Consider the following 21419-nt stretch of genomic DNA (forward strand, 5'->3'; position numbering starts at 1 on the left):
CAAATTATAATCTTTAAACACAGCGACTTCTGTACCACATATTAAGCACATGGCTTTACCTTTAATTTCTGTAAAGAAATACTTGGTGGTCCACGTCTTATTGAAAACACGACATTCGTTATTGATTTTTCTTTTCTTAGCGTGAGCTGACGTTTTGATGGTGACATGGCTAGCATCACATCCCGCTGTTCACCTTCACACACATACGGAATAGGCGCGAACGTATTTTCAAAATAAAAGCAGCACAGTTGTATTTCATGCATAACATCGTTATTTTTTTCAATTTATTTTTTATTTTATGATTGGCCTCACACAGGCTGGACAGAGATGCAGAAAGGGCCGGATGTGGCCCGCGGGCCGTGGTTTGCCCAGGTCTGTTTTAAAGGAAAAGTGTCTTCAGTGTGTGCTGGAGGTTAAGCGAGTGTCTGACAGGCACCGGAGTACATCAGAGACCTGATCCAGCCTTATGCTTCCTCCAGGAGCCTCAGGTCGTCCAATCAGAACCTGTTGATGGTTCCTCGGACCCGTTTTAAAACTCGCGGGGACAGTGGTGGTGGCACCTAGCCTCTGGAATGAGCTTCCCTGTGCCCTTCGTTCTCTGGATTGTATAGATACTTTTAGAAGGCAACTAAAGACGCATTTCTTTAGCTTTTTAGCCTAATATTGTATTTTATTGTTTTCGTATGTTATTTTTAGATTATTTTTGTATGCCATGTGTAGCGCTTTGTGACCCTGGTCTGTGAAAGGCGCTTTATAAATAAAGCTTACTTACTTACTTACAGCTATTTCAGATCACTTTTCTGTTATTTTTTGAATGTATTCCTCCATCTGCTGGTAAAGCACTTGTTCCTTCCTCTCACCGCCGTTTGGTCACCTCCTCGATAGTGAAGGAATTTGCTGCTGCCTTCATGGACTTTCAGTTTTATGCCATGAATGGACTGGTTTCTCCATTACGCCCAGAAAACATCCTCTCTTTTTTCCACTTCACATGCGCAGTAATTTAATTTCAATTCAATTTAATGACCTTATAATGCATCAAATCACAACAAAAGCTGTATCAAGATGCCTCACACAGAACAATTCAACATAAAAAATAAATAAATAATTAAAAATGAATAAAAAATTCAAATACATAATTGAAAACAGAAATAAAAGAATAAAGCTTATAAAAAATAAAAACTATTCATAAGAAGGAGAATAAAAGTGGGTTTTGAGTCTTGACTTAAAAATGTCCACGGACTCCGACTGCCTCACGGTCACAGGAAGACCGTTCCACAGGGTGGGTGCATGATGAGAAAAAGCTCCTTGGGAACACAGAGACGTCCTGCATCCTACGACCGCAAAGCCCGGGCCACACGTAGAGTTCCACCAGATCAGCCAGATAAGACGGCACCAGTCCATGAACAACTTTATAAATCAATAACAAAACCTTAAAATCTGCTCTTACAGAGACAGGGAGCCAGTGCAAGGTTCTGTTTTTACTTTGTTGTATGTGTGTTTCACTTTTATTTTTATAAATCTGTCTTTTTACTGTAAAGCACTTTATAAATAAATGTTGATTGATTGATTGACAGAGTGTTGAGTGTGAAGTTGGAAATTGAAGTGATGATGATGAATATCATCAGTGCATATGCCCCACAGGTAGGTTGCGAGATGTTGGAGAAAGATTACTGGAGTGAGTTAGAAGAAGTGGTGGAGAGTGAACCCAAGCATGAAAGAGTGGTGATAGGAGCAGACTTCAATGGGCATGTTGGTGAAGGGAACAGAGGTGATGAGGAAGTCATGGGTAGATATGGTATCAAGGACAGGAATGTGTCATGGACAGGAATGTGGAATGGCAGGTGGCAGTTGATTTCTTTAAGAAAAGAGTGGAGCACAGGGTGACATATAGGAGCAGAGGAAGGTGCAGACAGGTGGACTACATTCTGTGTAGGAGATACAAGTTAAAAGAAATTGGAGACTAAGGTGGTGGCAGGAGAGAGTGTAGCTAGACAGCATAGGATGGTGGTTTGTAGGATGACTTTAGGAGGTGAAGAATAAGAAGGGAATGAGAGCTCAACAAAGGATCAGATGGTGGAAGCTGAAGGAGGAAGACTCGTGTGAAAATCAGAGAGAATGTGAGAGAGACACTGGATGGAGGGGAAGAAATTTTGGACAACTGGAAAAGTACTGCAGATGTGGTGAGGGAGACATCTGAAAAGGTACTGTGTGCAACATCTACACAGTGGAAGGAAGATGAGACTTGGTGGTGGAATGAAGATGTTCAGGAAAACATAAGGAGAATGAAACTGGTGAAAAAGAATTGGGATAGTCAGAAAGATGAAGAAAGCAGACAGGAGGACAAGAAGATGCCACAGAAGGTGAGAAGAGAATTGGCAAAAGCTCAGGAAAAGGGACATAAAAAGGGTAGACCGTGCCTGCAACACAGTACAAATACCCAGAATGCAGGTTGAATGCTCCCAGAACTCATTATGTATACTCACAATTCTGGATAAATGCAGCAGGAATATGCAGAATTCATCCCAAATGCTGTACGACACAGGCCCAAACGCTGGCCAAATAATGTCTGAGGGCCGCTCGGAAGGCACCCCGAATGCTGTACGAATGGCAGCCAGCGCGCCCCTGGAATGTGCACCGAACATGTAACAACCCAAAACGAATGCATCCGATAGGCAGGAATGTCCCCAAAATGTGACACGAATCTCCTGAGTGTACCAAGAATGGCCCTGAATGATCCTCACTAGGGTATAAAAGCCCACTCATTGTAATAGTCATCAGTTCCAGCCCAGACGACTGACAGTATGGACCCTGTGGACCATGTAGCACCGCTGCAAATCGCTGTCCTCCAGTAACAGCTGCTGGAGCAGCTTCTGGAAACCAGGTGGAGGACGATGAGGAGATGGAGAAGACACAGAAGATACCAGACCCAACCATTGCTGGCAGAGGGGAGGAGGAGGCTGTATGGCGACTACACCAGATTCATGGAGGAGCTCAGAGTGGAAGACCCGCAGGCCTTCCAAAACTACGTGAGAATGGAGCCTGCCATGTTTGAGGAGTTGGTGGAGAGGGTGGACCAAAGATCCGGAGGCAGGACACCCACATAAGAAAGACACTGCCTGCAAGCCAAAAGCTGGCCATCACCATCAGGTACCTGGCATGAGGTGACAAATACCCCAGCCTGATGTACAGTTTCTGCATGGCGTGCAGCACTGTCAGCATCATCATCCCAGAGGTCTGCCAAGCCATCATGGAAGAGTATAAAATGAGGTCATCGCCTACCCCCCTTGTAGATGGGGACTACAACTTCCTCTGGGTGGAGATAAGGGCATGTGGCAGTATGTCAGACACCCAGATCTTCAATGTGTCCAAACTGAAGCAGTGCTTGGAGGATGGAAGTGTGGGGTTCCCTGAGCCATCCCCCATACCACACGACGACATGCCCATTAATTTATTTCATTTATTTTATATAGCGCCAAATCACAAACGTTGCCTCAAGGTGCTTCACACAAGTAAAGTCTAACCTTACAAACCACAAGAGCAAACACACAGGTGGCAGTGGTAAGGAAAAACTCCCCTCTGATGATTTGAGGAAGAAACCTCAAGCAGACCAGGCTCAAAGGGGTGACCCTCTGCTTGGGCCATGCTACCGACACAATTGACAATACAAATATACAGGAAATTTTGGGACTCCATGCTGCACTTAATCATGGGTGATGATGCCTTCAGGATCAGGACCTACCTGGTCAAGCCATATGGGCACATAGAATAGAATGCCTTTTATTGTGATTATACGATGTACAATGAGATTAAAAGCCAACTCCAAAATCAGTGCAGGCAAGTAAGAAGAAAAGCTGCGATATCAAATAATATGTATCAAAAATATATATATACAATTTAAACATTAGAAGGTAAGGTGCACGGTCCTGGATGGTATGTACATTGCAGAATAAGTATGTTATTATATACATTATTGAAAATTATAAATATTGCACATTATGGGATGGAATATTGCACATTACAACTGTCGATGTATGCGGGAATTCAGGATGGTTATCGCTTTGGGAAAGAAACTGTTTTTGAGTCTGTTTGTTCTGGTCTTAATACACCTGTAGCGCTTACCTGAGGGCATCAGGTCAAACAGTTCAAAGCCAGGGTGAGAGCTGTCTTTAGTGATGTTTAGGGCTCTGCTAAGGCAGCAGGAGCTGTAAATGTCCATCAGGGAGGGGAGAGGGCAGCCAATGATCTTTTGGGCTGTCTTTATGACTCTCTGGAGCCTCTCCCTGTCTGCAGTAGTACAGCTGCCATACCATACTGTGATGCAGTTTGTCAGCAGGCTCTGGATGGATGCTCAATAGAAGGTCAGCAGCAGGTTGGAGTCTAGCTTGTGCTTCCTGAGGACTCTCAGGAAGTGTAGCCGCTGCTGAGCCATCTTGGTGAATGCTGTGATGTTCACAGACCAGAAGATATCATTGGAGATGAGGACGCCAAGAAACTTGAAGGTGTGACCCCTCTCCACATGCTCACCATTGATGAAAAGGGAGGGGGGGTCGATGCTGTGCTTCCTGTAGTCAATGATGATTTCCTTGGTTTTCTTGGTGTTTAGTGTGAGGTTATTCTCTGAACACCAGGCTGCCAGCTTCAGGACCTCCTCTCTATAAGCTGTCTCATCACCCTTAGAGATGAGTCCGACCACGGTGGTGTCGTCAGCAAACATGACCACCAGGTTGTTTTGGTGGGCCGTACTGCAGTCGTAGGTGTAGAGACAGTATAGGAGGGGGCTCAGCACACAGCCCTGTGGGGAGCCGATGCTCAGCATGCGGGTGGTGGAGAGGTGGGGGCCAAGTCTCACAGTCTTGGGCTGGTTGGTCAGAAAGTCCTTGATCCAGGCACATGTGAGAGGGGGGAGGCCAAGAATGGCCAGTTTTGTAGTGAGAATGTCCGGGATTATTGTATTGAAGGCTGAACTGTAATCCACAAGGAGCATCCGAACATAACTCTGCTGCTGCTCCAGGTTGCTCAGCGCAGAATGGAGAGCTATGGCGATGGCATCCTCTGTGGATCTGTTCACACGGTATGCGAACTGGTGAGGGTCAAAGTTTGGAGGAAGATAGACCTTGATGTGCTGGAGAACTAGTCTCTCGAAGCACTTCATGACTACTGGAGTAAGGGCCACCGGACGGTAGTCATTCAGGCTGGTGATGGAAGACTTCTTAAGCAGAGGTATTATTGTGGTTGCTTTGAGGCAGGACGGGCTAACTGCCTGGTCCAGAGAGATTTTGAAGATCCTGGTGAAGGTGGGAGCAAGCTGGTAGGCGCATGCTCTGAGCACCTTGCCAGGTACTCCCTCTGGGCCGGCGGCTTTCTTAGGATTCACTGCCAGGAGCACCTGTCTGACCTCATGCTCCTGTACAGTGAGTGGAGTGGAGCAGGAGAGCGGTGGGGGTTGGGGCAGGGCTTTAGCAGATGGGTGCTGCAGGGATGTATCAAAACGGGCAAAGAAGCAGTTTAGCTCCTCTGCCCGTGGCACACTCAGGTCTCCTGATGGCATATCACAGCCCGTGAAGTTTGTGATGTCTTTTATGCCCCGCCACACCTCCCTTGTGTTGTTGCTGGCCAGGTGGGACTCTATGCGCAACCTGTGGTCCTCTTTGGCCCTTCTCACTCCTCTTTTCAGGTTAGCTTGAGCAGCGCTGTACAGAGCTCTGTCGCCAGACCTGAAGGCTGCGTCGCGGACCCTGAGGAGTGCGCAGACTTGGCTGGTCATCCAGGGTTTCTGGTTTGGGAGGACCTGGATGCTTTTGTCCAGTCACATTCCTGACAGAGAACTGGATATAGTCCAGTACGGTTCCCATGAATATCTGCAGTTCCTGATGTTCAAATAAGTCCCAGTCCATCTGATCAAAGCAGTCCTGCAACTGGGAGAGTGCATTTTTGGGCCAGGTTGTAACAGTCTTTGTAGTGGGTCTGGCACTGCGTCTGAGGCGGATGTAGGCTGGGGAAAGCAGGAGGGAAAGATGGTCTGACTGGCTGAGGTGGGGGAGGGGTATGGCTCTATATGCGTGCTTGATATTTGTGTAGACATGATCAAGAGTGTTCTCTCCCCTGGTAGAACACTTGACATGCTGGTAGACCTTCGGGAGTACAGTCTTCAAGTTGGCCTTATTAAAATCCCCTGCGATTATGTGAACACCGTCGGAGTGAGCCCACTGCTATTCGTTTACGGTGTTCAGCAGGAGAGAGAGCGCTGCGTTTACACTAGCGTCGGGTGATATGCACACAGCCGTGATGCTCACAACAGTTAGCTTTCTCGGCAGAAAGAAAGGCCGGCATTTTACAAACATGTACTGGATGTCCGGGGAACAGTGATTGTCTATGATTGTCCTGTTGTTACACCAGTTTTCGTGCACATACATACAGAGCCCTCCTCCTCTACTCTTATCGGAGTCCTCAGTCCTGTCCCAGCGGAGCAGAGTGCGACCTGCTAGCTGCACGCTAGCATCAGGAATTCCCTGCTGAAGCCAGGTTTCGGGGATAATCAGAACACAGCAGTCATGAACGTAGCGGTTTCCAGCGAGTTGTAGTTGCAGGTCATCTGTTTTATGCACCAGGGATCGGGCGTTGGAGAGATACAGGCTTGGTAGAGGTGGCTTGTGTGCAGTGTTGGGTAAGTTACTTTGAAAAAGTAATTAGTTACAAATTACTAGCTACTTTTTACAAAAGTAATTAGTTACATTACTTAAGGATTACTTTGTGTCAAAAAATAAGAGAATCGAATATGTCTGTTTGTTTTATTAAAGACATTAAACAAACAAACAAAAAAAGATCCAACTACAAAGAAGTTGTTGAATACTGGCTCAAAGGACAACATAAACGTGAAAATAAATACTTTTATCAGCCAGGATGATTCACTTAAGGTAGTTTAGTCTACAAGATTTTGTAGTACTGAAACATTTTAAATAATATAAAATAAAAATTATTTGTAAACAACTTGAATCGAATATGTCTGTTTGTTTTATTAAACCCATTAAACAAACAAACAAAAAAAAGATCCAACTACAAACAAGTTGTTGAATATTGGCTCAAAGGACAACATAAACGTGAAAATAAATACTTTTATCAGCCAGGATGATTCACTTAAGGTAGTTTAGTCTACAAGATTTTGTAGTACTGAAACATTTTAAATAATATAAAATAAAAATTATTTGTAAACAAGTTGAATCAAATGTGTCTGTTTGTTTTATTAAAGCCATTAAGCAAACAAACAACAACAAAAAAAGATCCAACTACAAACAAGTTGTTGAATATTGGCTCAAAAGACAACATAAACATGAAAATAAATACTTTTATCAGCCAGGATGATTCACTTAAGGTAGTTTAGTCTACAAGATTTTGTAGCACTGAAACATTTTAAATAATATAAAATAAAAATTATTTGTAAACAAGTTGAATCAAATGTGTCTGTTTGTTTTATTAAAGCCATTAAGCAAACAAACAACAACAAAAAAAGATCCAACTACAAACAAGTTGTTGAATATTGGCTCAAAAGACAACATAAACATGAAAATAAATACTTTTATCAGCCAGGATGATTCACTTAAGGTAGTTTAGTCTACAAGATTTTGTAGCACTGAAACATTTTAAATAATATAAAATAAAAATTATTTGTAAACAAGTTGAATCAAATGTGTCTGTTTGTTTTATTAAAGCCATTAAGCAAACAAACAACAACAAAAAAAGATCCAACTACAAACAAGTTGTTGAATATTGGCTCAAAGGACAACATAAACATGAAAATAAATACTTTTATCAGCCAGGATGATTCACTTAAGGTAGTTTAGTCTACAAGATTTTGTAGCACTGAAACATTTTAAATAATATAAAATAAAAATTATTTGTAAACAAGTTGAATCAAATGTGTCTGTTTGTTTTATTAAAGCCATTAAGCAAACAAACAACAACAAAAAAAGATCCAACTACAAACAAGTTGTTGAATATTGGCTCAAAGGACAACATAAACATGAAAATAAATACTTTTATCAGCCAGGATGATTCACTTAAGGTAGTTTAGTCTACAAGATTTTGTAGCACTGAAACATTTTAAATAATATAAAAAATATTTATAAAACAACCTGAAATTTAACATGTATAAAAGTGAAAAACTTATTTTTAAACAGTGCAAAAGGTAACAGTGAACTGTTGTAGTATCCCATGCTTCCTTTAATGTTTATCAATCAATCAATCAATTTTTTTTTTTATATAGCGCCAAATCACAACAAACAGTTGCCCCAAGGCGCTTTATATTGTAAGGCAAGGCCATACAATAATGATGTAAAACCCCAACGGTCAAAACGACCCCCTGTGAGCAAGCACTTGGCTACAGTGGGAAGGAAAAACTCCCTTTTAACAGGAAGAAACCTCCAGCAGAACCAGGCTCAGGGAGGGGCAGTCTTCTGCTGGGACTGGTTGGGGCTGAGGGAGAGAACCAGGAAAAAGACATGCTGTGGAGGGGAGCAGAGATCGATCACTAATGATTAAATGCAGAGTGGTGCATACAGAGCAAAAAGAGAAAGAAACAGTGCATCATGGGAACCCCCCAGCAGTCTACGTCTATAGCAGCATAACTAAGGGATGGTTCAGGGTCACCTGATCCAGCCCTAACTATAAGCTTTAGCAAAAAGGAAAGTTTTAAGCCTAATCTTAAAAGTAGAGAGGGTGTCTGTCTCCCTGATCTGAATTGGGAGCTGGTTCCACAGGAGAGGAGCCTGAAAGCTGAAGGCTCTGCCTCCCATTCTACTCTTACAAACCCTAGGAACTACAAGTAAGCCTGCAGTCTGAGAGCGAAGCGCTCTATTGGGGTGATATGGTACTACGAGGTCCCTAAGATAAGATGGGACCTGATTATTCAAAACCTTATAAGTAAGAAGAAGAATTTTAAATTCTATTCTAGAATTAACAGGAAGCCAATGAAGAGAGGCCAATATGGGTGAGATATGCTCTCTCCTTCATGTCCCCGTTAGTACTCTAGCTGCAGCATTTTGAATTAACTGAAGGCTTTTCAGTTAAAAGCAGGAAATTAGAGGTCATCCATGTCTTTATGTCTGTAAGACAATCCTGCAGTTTAGCTAATTGGTGTGTGTCCTCTGGCTTCATGGATAGATAAAGCTGGGTATCATCTGCGTAACAATGAAAATTTAAGCAATGCCGTCTAATAATACTGCCTAAGGGAAGCATGTATAAAGTGAATAAAATTGGTCCTAGCACAGAACCTTGTGGAACTCCATAATTAACTTTAGTCTGTGAAGAAGATTCCCCATTTACATGAACAAATTGTAATCTATTAGATAAATATGATTCAAACCACCGCAGCGCAGTGCCTTTAATACCTATGGCATGCTCTAATCTCTGTAATAAAATTTTATGGTCAACAGTATCAAAAGCAGCACTGGGGTCTAACAGAACAAGCACAGAGATGAGTCCACTGTCTGAGGCCATAAGAAGATCATTTGTAACCTTCACTAATGCTGTTTCTGTACTATGATGAATTCTAAAACCTGACTGAAACTCTTCAAATAGACCATTCCTCTGCAGATGATCAGTTAGCTGTTTTACAACTACCCTTTCAAGAATTTTTGAGAGAAAAGGAAGGTTGGAGATTGGCCTATAATTAGCTAAGATAGCTGGGTCAAGTGATGGCTTTTTAAGTAATGGTTTAATTACTGCCACCTTAAAAGCCTGTGGTACATAGCCAACTAATAAAGATAGATTGATCATATTTAAGATCGAAGCATTAAATAATGGTAGGGCTTCCTTGAGCAGCCTGGTAGGAATGGGGTCTAATAGACATGTCTTTGGGATGGTTATGAGTAATTTTTCTCTAATAGTTAAAATTTTATTAGCAAAGAAAGTCATGAAGTCATTACTAGTTAAAGTTAAAGGAATACTCGGCTCAATAGCACTCTGACTCTTTGTCAGCCTGGCTACAGTGCTGAAAAGAAACCTGGGGTTGTTCTTATTTTCTTCAATTAGTGATGAGTAGTAAGATGTCCTAGCTTTACGGAGGGCTTTTTATAGAGCAACAGACTCTTTTTCCAGGCTAAGTGAAGATCTTCTAAATTAGTGAAATGCCATTTCCTCTCCAACTTACGGGTTATCTGCTTTAAGCTATGAGTTTGTGAGTTATACCACGGAGTCAGGCACTTCTGATTTAAAGCTCTCTTTTTCAGAGGAGCTACAGCATCCAAAGTTGTCTTCAATGAGGATGTAAAACTATTGACAAGATACTCTATCTCACTTACAGAGTTTAGGTAGCTACTCTGCACTGTGTTGGTATATGGCATTAGAGAACATAAAGAAGGAATCATATCCTTAAACCTAGTTACAGCGCTTTCTGAAAGACTTCTAGTGTAATGAAACTTATTCCCCACTGCTGGGTAGTCCATCAGAGTAAATGTAAATGTTATTAAGAAATGATCATACAGAAGGGAGTTTTCAGGGAATACTGTTAAGTCTTCAATTTACATACCATAAGTCAGAACAAGATCTAAGATATGATTAAAGTGGTGAGTGGACTCATTTACATTTTGAGCAAAACCAATTGAGTCTAATAATAGATTAAATGCAGTGTTGAGGCTGTCATTCTCAGCATCTGTGTGGATGTTAAAATCGCCCACTATAATTATCTTATCTGAGCTAAGCACTAAGTCAGACAAAAGGTCTGAAAATTCACAGAGAAACTCACAGTAACGGCCAGGAGGACGATAGATAACAACAAATAAAACTGGGTTTTGGGACTTCCAATTTGGATGGACAAGACTAAGAGTCAAGCTTTCAAATGAATTAAAGCTCTGTCTGGGTTTTTGATTAATTAATAAGCTGGAATGGAAGATTGCTGCTAATCCTCCGCCTCGGCCCGTGCTACGAGCGTTCTGGCAGTTAGTGTGACTCGGGGTGTTGACTCATTTAAACTAACATATTCATCCTGCTGTAACCAGGTTTCTGTAAGGCAGAATAAATCAATATGTTGATCAATTATTATATAATTTACTAACAGGGACTTAGAAGAGAGAGACCTAATGTTTAATAGACCACATGTAACTGTTTTAGTCTGTGGTGCAGTTGAAGGTGCTATATTATTTTTTCTTTTTGAATTTTTATGCTTAAATAGATTTTTGCTGGTTGTTGGTGGTCTGGGAGCAGGCACCGTCTCTACGGGGATGGGGTAATGAGGGGATGGCAGGAGGAGAGAAGCTGCAGAGAGGTGTGTAAGACTACAACTCTGCTTCCTGGTCCAAACCCTGGATAGTCACGGTTTGGAGGATTTAAGAAAATTGGCCAGATTTCTAGAAATGAGAGCTGCTCCATCCAAAGTGGGATGGATGCCGTCTCTTCTAACAAAACCAGGTTTTCCCCAGAAGCTTTGCCAATTATCTATGAAGCCCACCTCATTTTTTGGACACCACTCAGACAGCCAGCAATTCAAGGAGAACATGCGGCTAAACATGTCACTCCCGGTCCGATTGGGGAGGGGCCCAGAGAAAACTACAGAGTCCGACATTGTTTTTGCAAAGTTACACACCGATTCAATGTTAATTTTAGTGACCTCCGATTGGCATAACCGGGTGTCATTACTGCCGACGTGAATTACAATCTTACCAAATTTACGCTTAGCCTTAGCCAGCAGTTTCAAATTTCCTTCAATGTCGCCTGCTCTGGCCCCCGGAAGACAGTTGACTATGGTTGCTGGTGTCGCTAACTTCACATTTCTCAAAACAGAGTCGCCAATAACCAGAGTTTGATCCTCGGCGGGTGTGTCGCCGAGTGGGGAAAAACAGTTAGAAATGTGAACGGGTTGGCGGTGTACACGGGGCTTCTGTTTAGGGCTACGCTTCCTCCTCACAGTCACCCAGTCGGCCTGCTTTCCCGGCTGCTCGGGATCTGCCAGAGGGAAACTAATGGCGGCTAAGCTACCTTGGTCCGCACCGACTACAGGGGCCTGGCTAGCTGTAGAATTTTCCACGGTGCGGAGCCGAGTCTCCAATTCGCCCAGCCTGGCCTCCAAAGCTACGAATAAGCTACACTTATTACAAGTACCATTAGTGCTAAAAGAGGCCGAGGAATAACTAAACATTTCACACCCAGAGCAGAAAAGTGCGGGAGAGACAGGAGAAGCCGCCATGCTAAACCGGCTAAGAGCTAGTAGCTGCGCTAAGCTAGCGGATTCCTAAAAACACACAAAGTGAATAATGTGTAAATAATTTAGAGGTGATTCAGCAGAGGGAGTGCTTTAGTTAAGGCACGTGAAGATTACACTGTGAAACAAATCGTTATCTAGTTAACTAGATCAATCTAACTGCACAGATTAAACAGCTAACGGATACAGCAAAACACCGCTGTGCTCCGGAACAGGAAGTGATACAATACCGCAGTGAGAGCCAACCACCAGTAGAGGCAAGCAAGAGCCAAAATCATATATATATATATATATATATATATATATATATATATATATGAACATAACACTTTTGGTTTTGCTCCCATTTTGTATGAGATGAACTCAAAGATCTAAAACTTTTTCCACATACACAATATCACCATTTCCCTCAAATATTGTTCACAAAACAGTCTAAATCTGTGATAGTGAGCACTTCTCCTTTGCTGAGATAATCCATGCCACCTCACAGGTGTGCCATATCAAGATGCTGATTAGACACCATGATTAGTGCACAGGTGTGCCTTAGACTGCCCACAATAAAAGGCCACTCTGAAAGGTGCAGTTTTATCACACAGCACAATGCCACAGATGTCGCAAGATTTGAGGGAGCTTGCAATTGGCATGCTGACAGCAGGAACAGTATATATACGAGGTCTATCAGTAAAGTATCCTACCTTTTTATTTTTTTAAAAAACTATATGGATTTGAATGACGTGCGATTACACCAGTCATGCTTGAACCGTCGTGCGCATGCGTGAGTTTTTTCACGCGTGTCGGTGACGTCATTTCCCTGTGGGCAGGCCTTGAGTGAGATGTGGTCCCGCCCTCTCGGCTGAATTCCTTTGTTTCACACGCTGCTCGAGACGGCCCGCGTTGCTTTATCAAAATTTTTTCTGGACCTGTGAGGAATATCCGAGTGGACACTATTCGAGAAATTAAGATGGTTTTCGGTGAAAAGTTTAACGGCTGATGAGAGATTATAGGGTGTTTCTGTCGCTGTAAGGACTTCCCACGGAGCGGGACGTCGTGCAACGCTTCCAGGCGCCGTTGTCAGCCTGTTTCGACCTGAAAACATCCTAATTTAAGGCTTAATTCACCCAGGACGTCGTGAGAGAACAGAGAAGATTCAGAAGAGGCCGGCATGAGGACTTTATGCGGACATTCCACTGTTTAAGGACATTTTTTAATGAAAGACGTGCGCGCAAATTCGCCGTGTCGTTTCCGTGACGACTCAGCAAATCTGTGTGCGTCGCGACAGGAAAAACACCTCCGTGTTGAAAACCATTTGTAAAATTCAGGCGGCTTTTGATGGCTTTCAACAAGTGAGTAACTGAGAAATTGTTTAACAGCTTGGGCATGTTCCAACAACACAACACCACCACCAACGGAGGTGTTTTTCCTGTCGCGACCCCCCCGCGGTCGGGTCCAGCCCAACATGCGACTCTGCCCGCACGTTCTTTCATTACAAAATGTCCGTTAACAATGGAATGTCCGAATAAACTCCTCATGCCGACTTCTTCTGAAAGTTCTCTGTTCTCTGATGACTTCCTGGGTCAACAGAGCCTGAAATGTGGAAGTTTTCAACTTGAAACGGCGAGACGCTGCCGCCTCGAAGCGCAGATCGCCGTCAGGCGCCGTGGGCCGTCCTTACGGCGACACTACCAGACCAAAATCTCTCATCAGCTGTTAAAATGTTTACCGCAAACCAGCTGAATTTATCGAATGGTGTCCACTCAGTTGTGCCTTACAGTTTTGAAAAAATTTTGATCAAACAAAGCAGCAGTCTCTGAGCCATTCCTAAACAATGAAAAAACAACGAGAGGGTGGGTGACTCCTCACTCAAAGACTGCCCACAGGCAAATGACGTAACCGACAGGTGTGAAAAAACTCTCGCATGCCCACGAGGGTTCAAGCATGTCTGATGTAATCACACGTGATTCAAATCCATATGGTTTTTGAAAAAAATAATAAGGTCACATACTTTTCTAATAGACCTCATACATACATATATATATATATATATATATATATATATATATATATATATATATATATATATATATATATATATATACATATATACATATATATGTATATATATGTGTATATATGTGTATATATATATATATATGTATATATATGTGTATACGAGGGCTGTCAATAAAGTAACGGTCCTTTTTATTTTTTTCAAAAACTATATGGATTTCATTCATGTGTTTTTACGTCAGACATGCTTGAACCCTCGTGCGCATGCGTGAGTTTTTCCACGCCTGTCGGTGACGTCATTCGCCTGTGAGCACTCCTTGTGGGAGGAGTCGTCCAGCCCCTCGTCGGAATTCCTTTGTCTGAGAAGTTGCTGAGAGACTGGCGCTTTGTTTGATCAAAATTTTTTCTAAACCTGTGAGACACATCGAAGTGGACATGGTTCGAAAAATTAAGCTGGTTTTCAGTGAAACTTTTAACGGCTGATGAGAGATTTTGAGGTGATTCTGTCGCTTTAAGGACTTCCCACGGTGCGAGACGTCGCGCAGCGCTCTCAGACGGCGTCGTCAGCCTGTTCAAGCTGAAAACCTCCACATTTCAGGTTCTATTGATCCAGGACGTCGTGAGAGAACAGAGAAGTTTCAGAAGAAGTCGGTTTCAGCATTTTATCCGGATATTCCACTGTTAAAGGAGATTTTTTTAATGAAAGACGTGCGGACGGGTCCGCGCGTCGGGACGCAGCCGCCGCGACGCTCCGCCACAGGAAAAACACCTCTGTTGGAAGCCTTAAGGACAAGTTGGAACATGTCCTGCTGTTAAACAATTTCTCATATACTCACTCCACTGAAAGCCATCAAAAGCCGCCTGGATTTTACAAATGATTATCAACATGGAGGTGTTTTTCCTGTGCTGCCGCACCGCGTTGGCTGCGTCCCGACGCGCGGACCCGTCCGTACGTCTTTCATTAAAAAAATCTCCTTTAACAGTGGAATATCCGGATAAAATGCTGAAACCGACTTCTTCTGAAACTTCTCTGTTCTCTCACGACGTCCTGGATCAATAGAGCCTGAAATGTGAAGGTTTTCAGCTTGAACAGGCTGACGACGGCGCCTGAGAGCGCTGCGCGACGTCTCACACCGTGGGAGGTCCTTAAAGCGACAGAATCACCTCAAAATCTCTCATCAGCTGTTAAAATTTTCACTGAAAACCAGCTTAATTTTTCGAACCGTGTCCACTTCGATGTGTCTCACAGGTTTAGAAAAAATTTTGATCAAACAAAGCGCCAGTCTCTCAGCGACTTCTCAGACAAAGGAATTCCGACGAGGGGCTGGACGACTCCTCCCACAAGGAGTGCTCACAGGCGAATGACGTCACCGACAGGCGTGGAAAAACTCACGCATGCGCACGAGGGTTCAAGCATGTCTGACGTAAAAACATATGAATGAAATCCATATAGTTTTTGAAAAAAATAAAAAGGACCGTTACTTTATTGACAGCCCTCGTATATGTATATATATATACATATATACATATATATGTATATATATGTGTATATATATATATATATGTGTATATATGTGTATATATGTGTATATATATATATATATGTGTATATATGTGTATATATGTATATATATATATATATATACATATATATGTATATATATGTGTATATATACATATATACATATATATATATATACACATATATATACATATATATGTATATATATGTGTATATATATATATATATGTGTATATATGTGTATATATGTATATATATATATATATATATATATATATATATATATATATATATATATATATATAAAATTCACAGAGTCTGTGAAAAATGTCCGTGTGCTCACATTTTGTGCAGATGACTAAAGAGGGATACAAACACTTTACGGGCGTGGACGGCAGTGACGGGATGCTGAGGGAAGCTGCTAAAAGCAGATTGTACAAGGACCTCAGACTGGCCTTACTGGGAACAGATCTACTTCCTGCAGAGCCTGGTACGGTGCCGTCACTGCACCTCACTGACACTTCTCACCTCTCTTCTCTGACACACGACTGGTGTTTGACCAACAAACTGCATTATGACGACACCCTGTAGAAACAACTCAGTGCCAAGACGATGCAGCTCGGTGCCACAACAGCGCGAGGGGTGCAAAGGAGGAAGCAAGTCGGGCGCCGAAAAATTAAACCTGTTTAAATTTTTTGGCGTCTTGTGCACAACGCAGAAAGGAAGTGGTTCCAGCACAACTCGGGGCAAAGAGGCGTAACTCGGGGCAAAGAGGCGTTACCCAGCGTGACCCGGAAGCCAATTTATGATTCCTGCTGTGTTCCATTGTTCCCACAGTATAAATCATGCAGGACTGTTTTTATACCGTGTACTCAATGCAGTAAAAACTACACGCTGAAGAAAAGAAAGACCACAGAAAAAAATGCAGACTGATTGCCAGAAATATCCAGTAAAAAGTCTGGACATCTCTAGTCCACTCATGGATGTTCGTTCACGCGCGCACATGTGAACAATTAAAAGAAAAAAAAAGTCTGGCTGCAGGCATTAATTCTTTGTTCTCTGCTCAAACTCTCACATCACAGTTAAAAAAAGGACAAAAAAGGACATAAGTCCTGAGACAGGACATGTCAACATCAAGTAGAACTTCAGACATCTCCACATTTGCTCAAGGACGGTTGGCATCTTGCGGTCAAGGGAGGAAAGATAAACTACAACAGAACTCAGAGCGCAGCCCTGCAGCTCAGAACAACAACAAGCAGAAGAGAAGTCAGAGTGCACAGTCTGTCTGCAGCCAAACTGTGCACTCTGACTTCTCTGTGCACAGAACCTGCAGGCTGCGTTTTCACCTCCTCTCTGCCCCCTGCTGCGCGCACCTGATGCAGAAATATGGGGCCATTATTGTAGCAAAAGTATTTGCAAATGCGTATTTTGATCCACAAATGCATGTAGCAATCTGTGCGTGTGTATTTTGATCTGTCCGTGTGAAATCTCTGCATGTGTATTTTGATCTGTCTGTGAAATCTGTGCGTGTGTATTTTGATCTGTCCGTGTGAAATCTCTGCATGTGTATTTTGATCTGTCTGTGAAATCTGTGCGTGTGTATTTTGATCTGTCCGTGTGAAATCTCTGCATGTGTATTTTGATCTGTCTGTGTGAAATCTCTGCATGTGTATTTTGATCTGTCCATGTGAAATCTCTGCATGTGTATTTTGATCTGTCTGTGAAATCTGTGCGTGTGTATTTTGATCTGTCCGTGTGAAATCTCTGCATGTGTATTTTGATCTGTCTGTGTGAAATCTCTGCATGTGTATTTTGATCTGTCTGTGTGAAATCTGTGCGTGTGTGTTTTGATCTGTCTGTGTGAAATCTCTGCATGTGTATTTTGATCTGTCTGTGTGAAATCTCTGCATGTGTATTTTGATCTGTCTGTGTGAAATCTGTGCGTGTGTGTTTTGATCTGTCTGTGTGAAATCTCTGCATGTGTATTTTGATCTGTCTGTGTGAAATCTCTGCATGTGTATTTTGATCTGTCTGTGTGAAATCTGTGTGTGTGTGTTTTGATCTGTCCGTGTGAAATCTCTGCGTGTGTATTTTGATCTGTCCGTGTGAAATCTCTGCATGTGTATTTTGATCTGTCTGTGTGAAATCTCTGCATGTGTATTTTGATCTGTCCGTGTGAAATCTCTGCGTGTGTATTTTGATCTGTCTGTGTGAAATCTCTGTGTGTGTATTTTGATCTGTCTGTGTGAAATCGGTGCATGTGTATTTTGATCTGTCCATGTGAAATCTCTGCATGTGTATTTTGATCTTTAATTCTTTAATTAATTCAATTTTTTTATATAGCGCCAAATCACAACAAACAGTTGCCCCAAAGCGCTTTATATTGTAAGGCAAAGCCATACAATAATTATGTAAAACCCCAACGGTCAAAACGACCCCCTGTGAGCAAGCACTTGGCTACAGTGGGAAGGAAAAACTCCCTTTTAACAGGAAGAAACCTCCAGCAGAACCAGGCTCAGGGAGGGGCAGTCTTCTGCTGGGACTGGTTGGGGCTGAGGGAGAGAACCAGGAAAAAGACATGCTGTGGAGGGGAGCAGAGATCGATCACTAATGATTAAATGCAGAGTGATGCATACAGAGCAAAAAGAGAAAGAAACAGTGCATCATGGGAACCCCCCAGCAGTCTACGTCTATAGCAGCATAACTAAGGGATGGTTCAGGGTCACCTGATCCAGCCCTAACTATAAGCTTTAGCAAAAAGGAAAGTTTTAAGCCTAATCTTAAAAGTAGAGAGGGTGTCTGTCTCCCTGATCTGAATTGGGAGCTGGTTCCACAGGAGAGGAGCCTGAAAGCTGAAGGCTCTGCCTCCCATTCTACTCTTACAAACCCTAGGAACTACAAGTAAGCCTGCAGTCTGAGAGCGAAGCGCTCTATTGGGGTGATATGGTACTACGAGGTCCCAAAGATAAGATGGGACCTGATTATTCAAAACCTTATAAGTAAGAAGAAGAATTTTAAATTCTATTCTAGAATTAACAGGAAGCCAATGAAGAGAGGCCAATATGGGTGAGATATGCTCTCTCCTTCTGGTCCCTGTCAGTACTCTAGCTGCAGCATTTTGAATTAACTGAAGGCTTTTCAGGGAACTTTTAGGACAACCTGATAATAATGAATTACAATAGTCCAGCCTAGAGGAAATAAATGCATGAATTAGTTTTTCAGCATCACTCTGAGACAAGACCTTTCTGATTTTTAGAGATATTGCGTAAATGCAAAAAAGCAGTCCTACATATTTGTTTAATATGCGCTTTGAATGACATATCCTGATCAAAAATGACTCCAAGATTTCTCACAGTATTACTAGAGGTCAGGGTAATGCCATCCAGAGTAAGGATCTGGTTAGACACCATGTTTCTAAGATTTGTGGGGCCAAGTACAATAACTTCAGTTTTATCTGAGTTTAAAAGCAGGAAATTAGAGGTCATCCATGTCTTTATGTCTGTAAGACAATCCTGCAGTTTAGCTAATTGGTGTGTGTCCTGTGGCTTCATGGATAGATAAAGCTGGGTATCATCTGCGTAACAATGAAAATTTAAGCAATACCGTCTAATAATACTGCCTAAGGGAAGCATGTATAAAGTGAATAAAATTGGTCCTAGCACAGAACCTTGTGGAACTCCATAATTAACTTTAGTCTGTGAAGAAGATTCCCCATTTACATGAACAAATTGTAATCTATTAGACAAATATGATTCAAACCACCGCAGCGCAGTGCCTTTAATACCTATGGCATGCTCTAATCTCTGTAATAAAATTTTATGGTCAACAGTATCAAAAGCAGCACTGAGGTCTAACAGAACAAGCACAGAGATGAGTCCACTGTCCGAGGCCATAAGAAGATCATTTGTAACCTTCACTAATGCTGTTTCTGTACTATGATGAATTCTAAAACCTGACTGAAACTCTTCAAATAGACCATTCCTCTGCAGATGATCAGTTAGCTGTTTTACAACTACCCTTTCAAGAATTTTTGAGAGAAAAGGAAGGTTGGAGATTGGCCTTAAAAGCCTGTGGTACATAGCCAACTAACAAAGATAGATTGATCATATTTAAGATCGAAGCATTAAATAATGGTAGGGCTTCCTTGAGCAGCCTGGTAGGAATGGGGTCTAATAAACATGTTGATGGTTTGGATGAAGTAACTAATGAAAATAACTCAGACAGAACAATCGGAGAGAAAGAGTCTAACCAAATACTGGCATCACTGAAAGCAGCCAAAGATAACGATACATCTTTGGGATGGTTATGAGTAATTTTTTCTCTAATAGTTAAAATTTTGTTAGCAAAGAAAGTCATGAAGTCATTACTAGTTAAAGTTAATGGAATACTCAGCTCAATAGAGCTCTGACTATTTGTCAGCCTGGCTACAGTGCTGAAAAGAAACCTGGGGTTGTTCTTATTTTCTTCAATTAGTGATGAGTAGAAAGATGTCCTAGCTTTACGGAGGGCTTTTTTATAGAGCAACAGACTCTTTTTCAAGGCTAAGTGAAGATCTTCTAAATTAGTGAGACGCCATTTCCTCTCCAACTTACGGGTTATCTGCTTTAAGCTACGAGTTTGTGCGTTATACCACGGAGTCAGACACTTCTGATTTAAAGCTCTCTTTTTTAGAGGAGCTACAGCATCCAAAGTTGTCTTCAATGAGGATGTAAAACTATTGACGAGATACTCTATCTCCCTTACAGAGTTTAGGTAGCTACTCTGCTCTGTGTTGGTATATGGCATTAGAGAACATAAAGAAGGAATCATATCCTTAAACCTAGTTACAGCGCTTTCTGAAAGACTTCTAGTGTAATGAAACTTATTCCCCACTGCTGGGTAGTCCATCAGAGTAAATGTAAATGTTATTAAGAAATGATCAGACAGAAGGGAGTTTTCAGGGAATACTGTTAAGTCTTCTATTTCCATACCATAAGTCAGAACAAGATCTAAGATATGATTAAAGTGGTGGGTGGACTCATTTACTTTTTGAGCAAAGCCAATAGAGTCTAATAATAGATTAAATGCAGTGTTGAGGCTGTCATTCTCAGCATCTGTGTGGATGTTAAAATCGCCCACTATAATTATCTTATCTGAGCTAAGCACTAAGTCAGACAAAAGGTCTGAAAATTCACAGAGAAACTCACAGTAACGACCAGGTGGACGATAGATAATAACAAATAAAACTGTTTTTTGGGACTTCCAATTTGGATGGACAAGACTAAGAGACAAGCTTTCAAATGAATTAAAGCTCTGTCTGGGTTTTTGATTAATTAATAAGCTGGAATGGAAGATTGCTGCTAATCCTCTGCCTCGGCCCGTGCTACGAGCATTCTGACAGTTAGTGTGACTCGGGGGTGTTGACTCATTTAAACTAACATATTCATCCTGCTGTAACCAGGTTTCTGTTAGGCATGCGTGTGTGTTTTGATCTGTCTGTGAAATCTGTGCGTGTGTATTTTGATCTGTCCGTGTGAAATCTCTGCATGTGTATTTTGATCTGTCTGTGAAATCTGTGCGTGTGTATTTTGATCTGTCCGTGTGAAATCTCTGCATGTGTATTTTGATCTGTCTGTGTGAAATCTCTGCATGTGTATTTTGATCTGTCTGTGTGAAAATCGGCAGTGGTGTTTTGATCTGTCCGTGTGAAATCTTGCGTGT

The 21419-nt window shown here is 42.0% G+C and overlaps 1 protein-coding gene across 1 annotated transcript in view; it reads left to right on the forward strand.

The window, feature by feature from the left end:
• Nucleotides 1–343: 343 nt before the first annotated feature.
• The window catches only part of LOC117506004 (methyltransferase-like protein 27), a 65208-nt gene continuing 44132 nt past the window's right edge, over nt 344–21419 (forward strand). The window contains exons 1-2 of the mRNA XM_034165547.1: nt 344–403; nt 16086–16209. Of these exons, the coding sequence (XP_034021438.1) occupies nt 344–403; nt 16086–16209 (184 nt within the window). The remainder of the gene's footprint in view (nt 404–16085; nt 16210–21419) is intronic.

This window comes from Thalassophryne amazonica, unplaced genomic scaffold, assembly GCF_902500255.1.
Source record: "Thalassophryne amazonica unplaced genomic scaffold, fThaAma1.1, whole genome shotgun sequence".
NCBI classification, from domain to species: Eukaryota; Metazoa; Chordata; class Actinopteri; order Batrachoidiformes; family Batrachoididae; genus Thalassophryne; species Thalassophryne amazonica.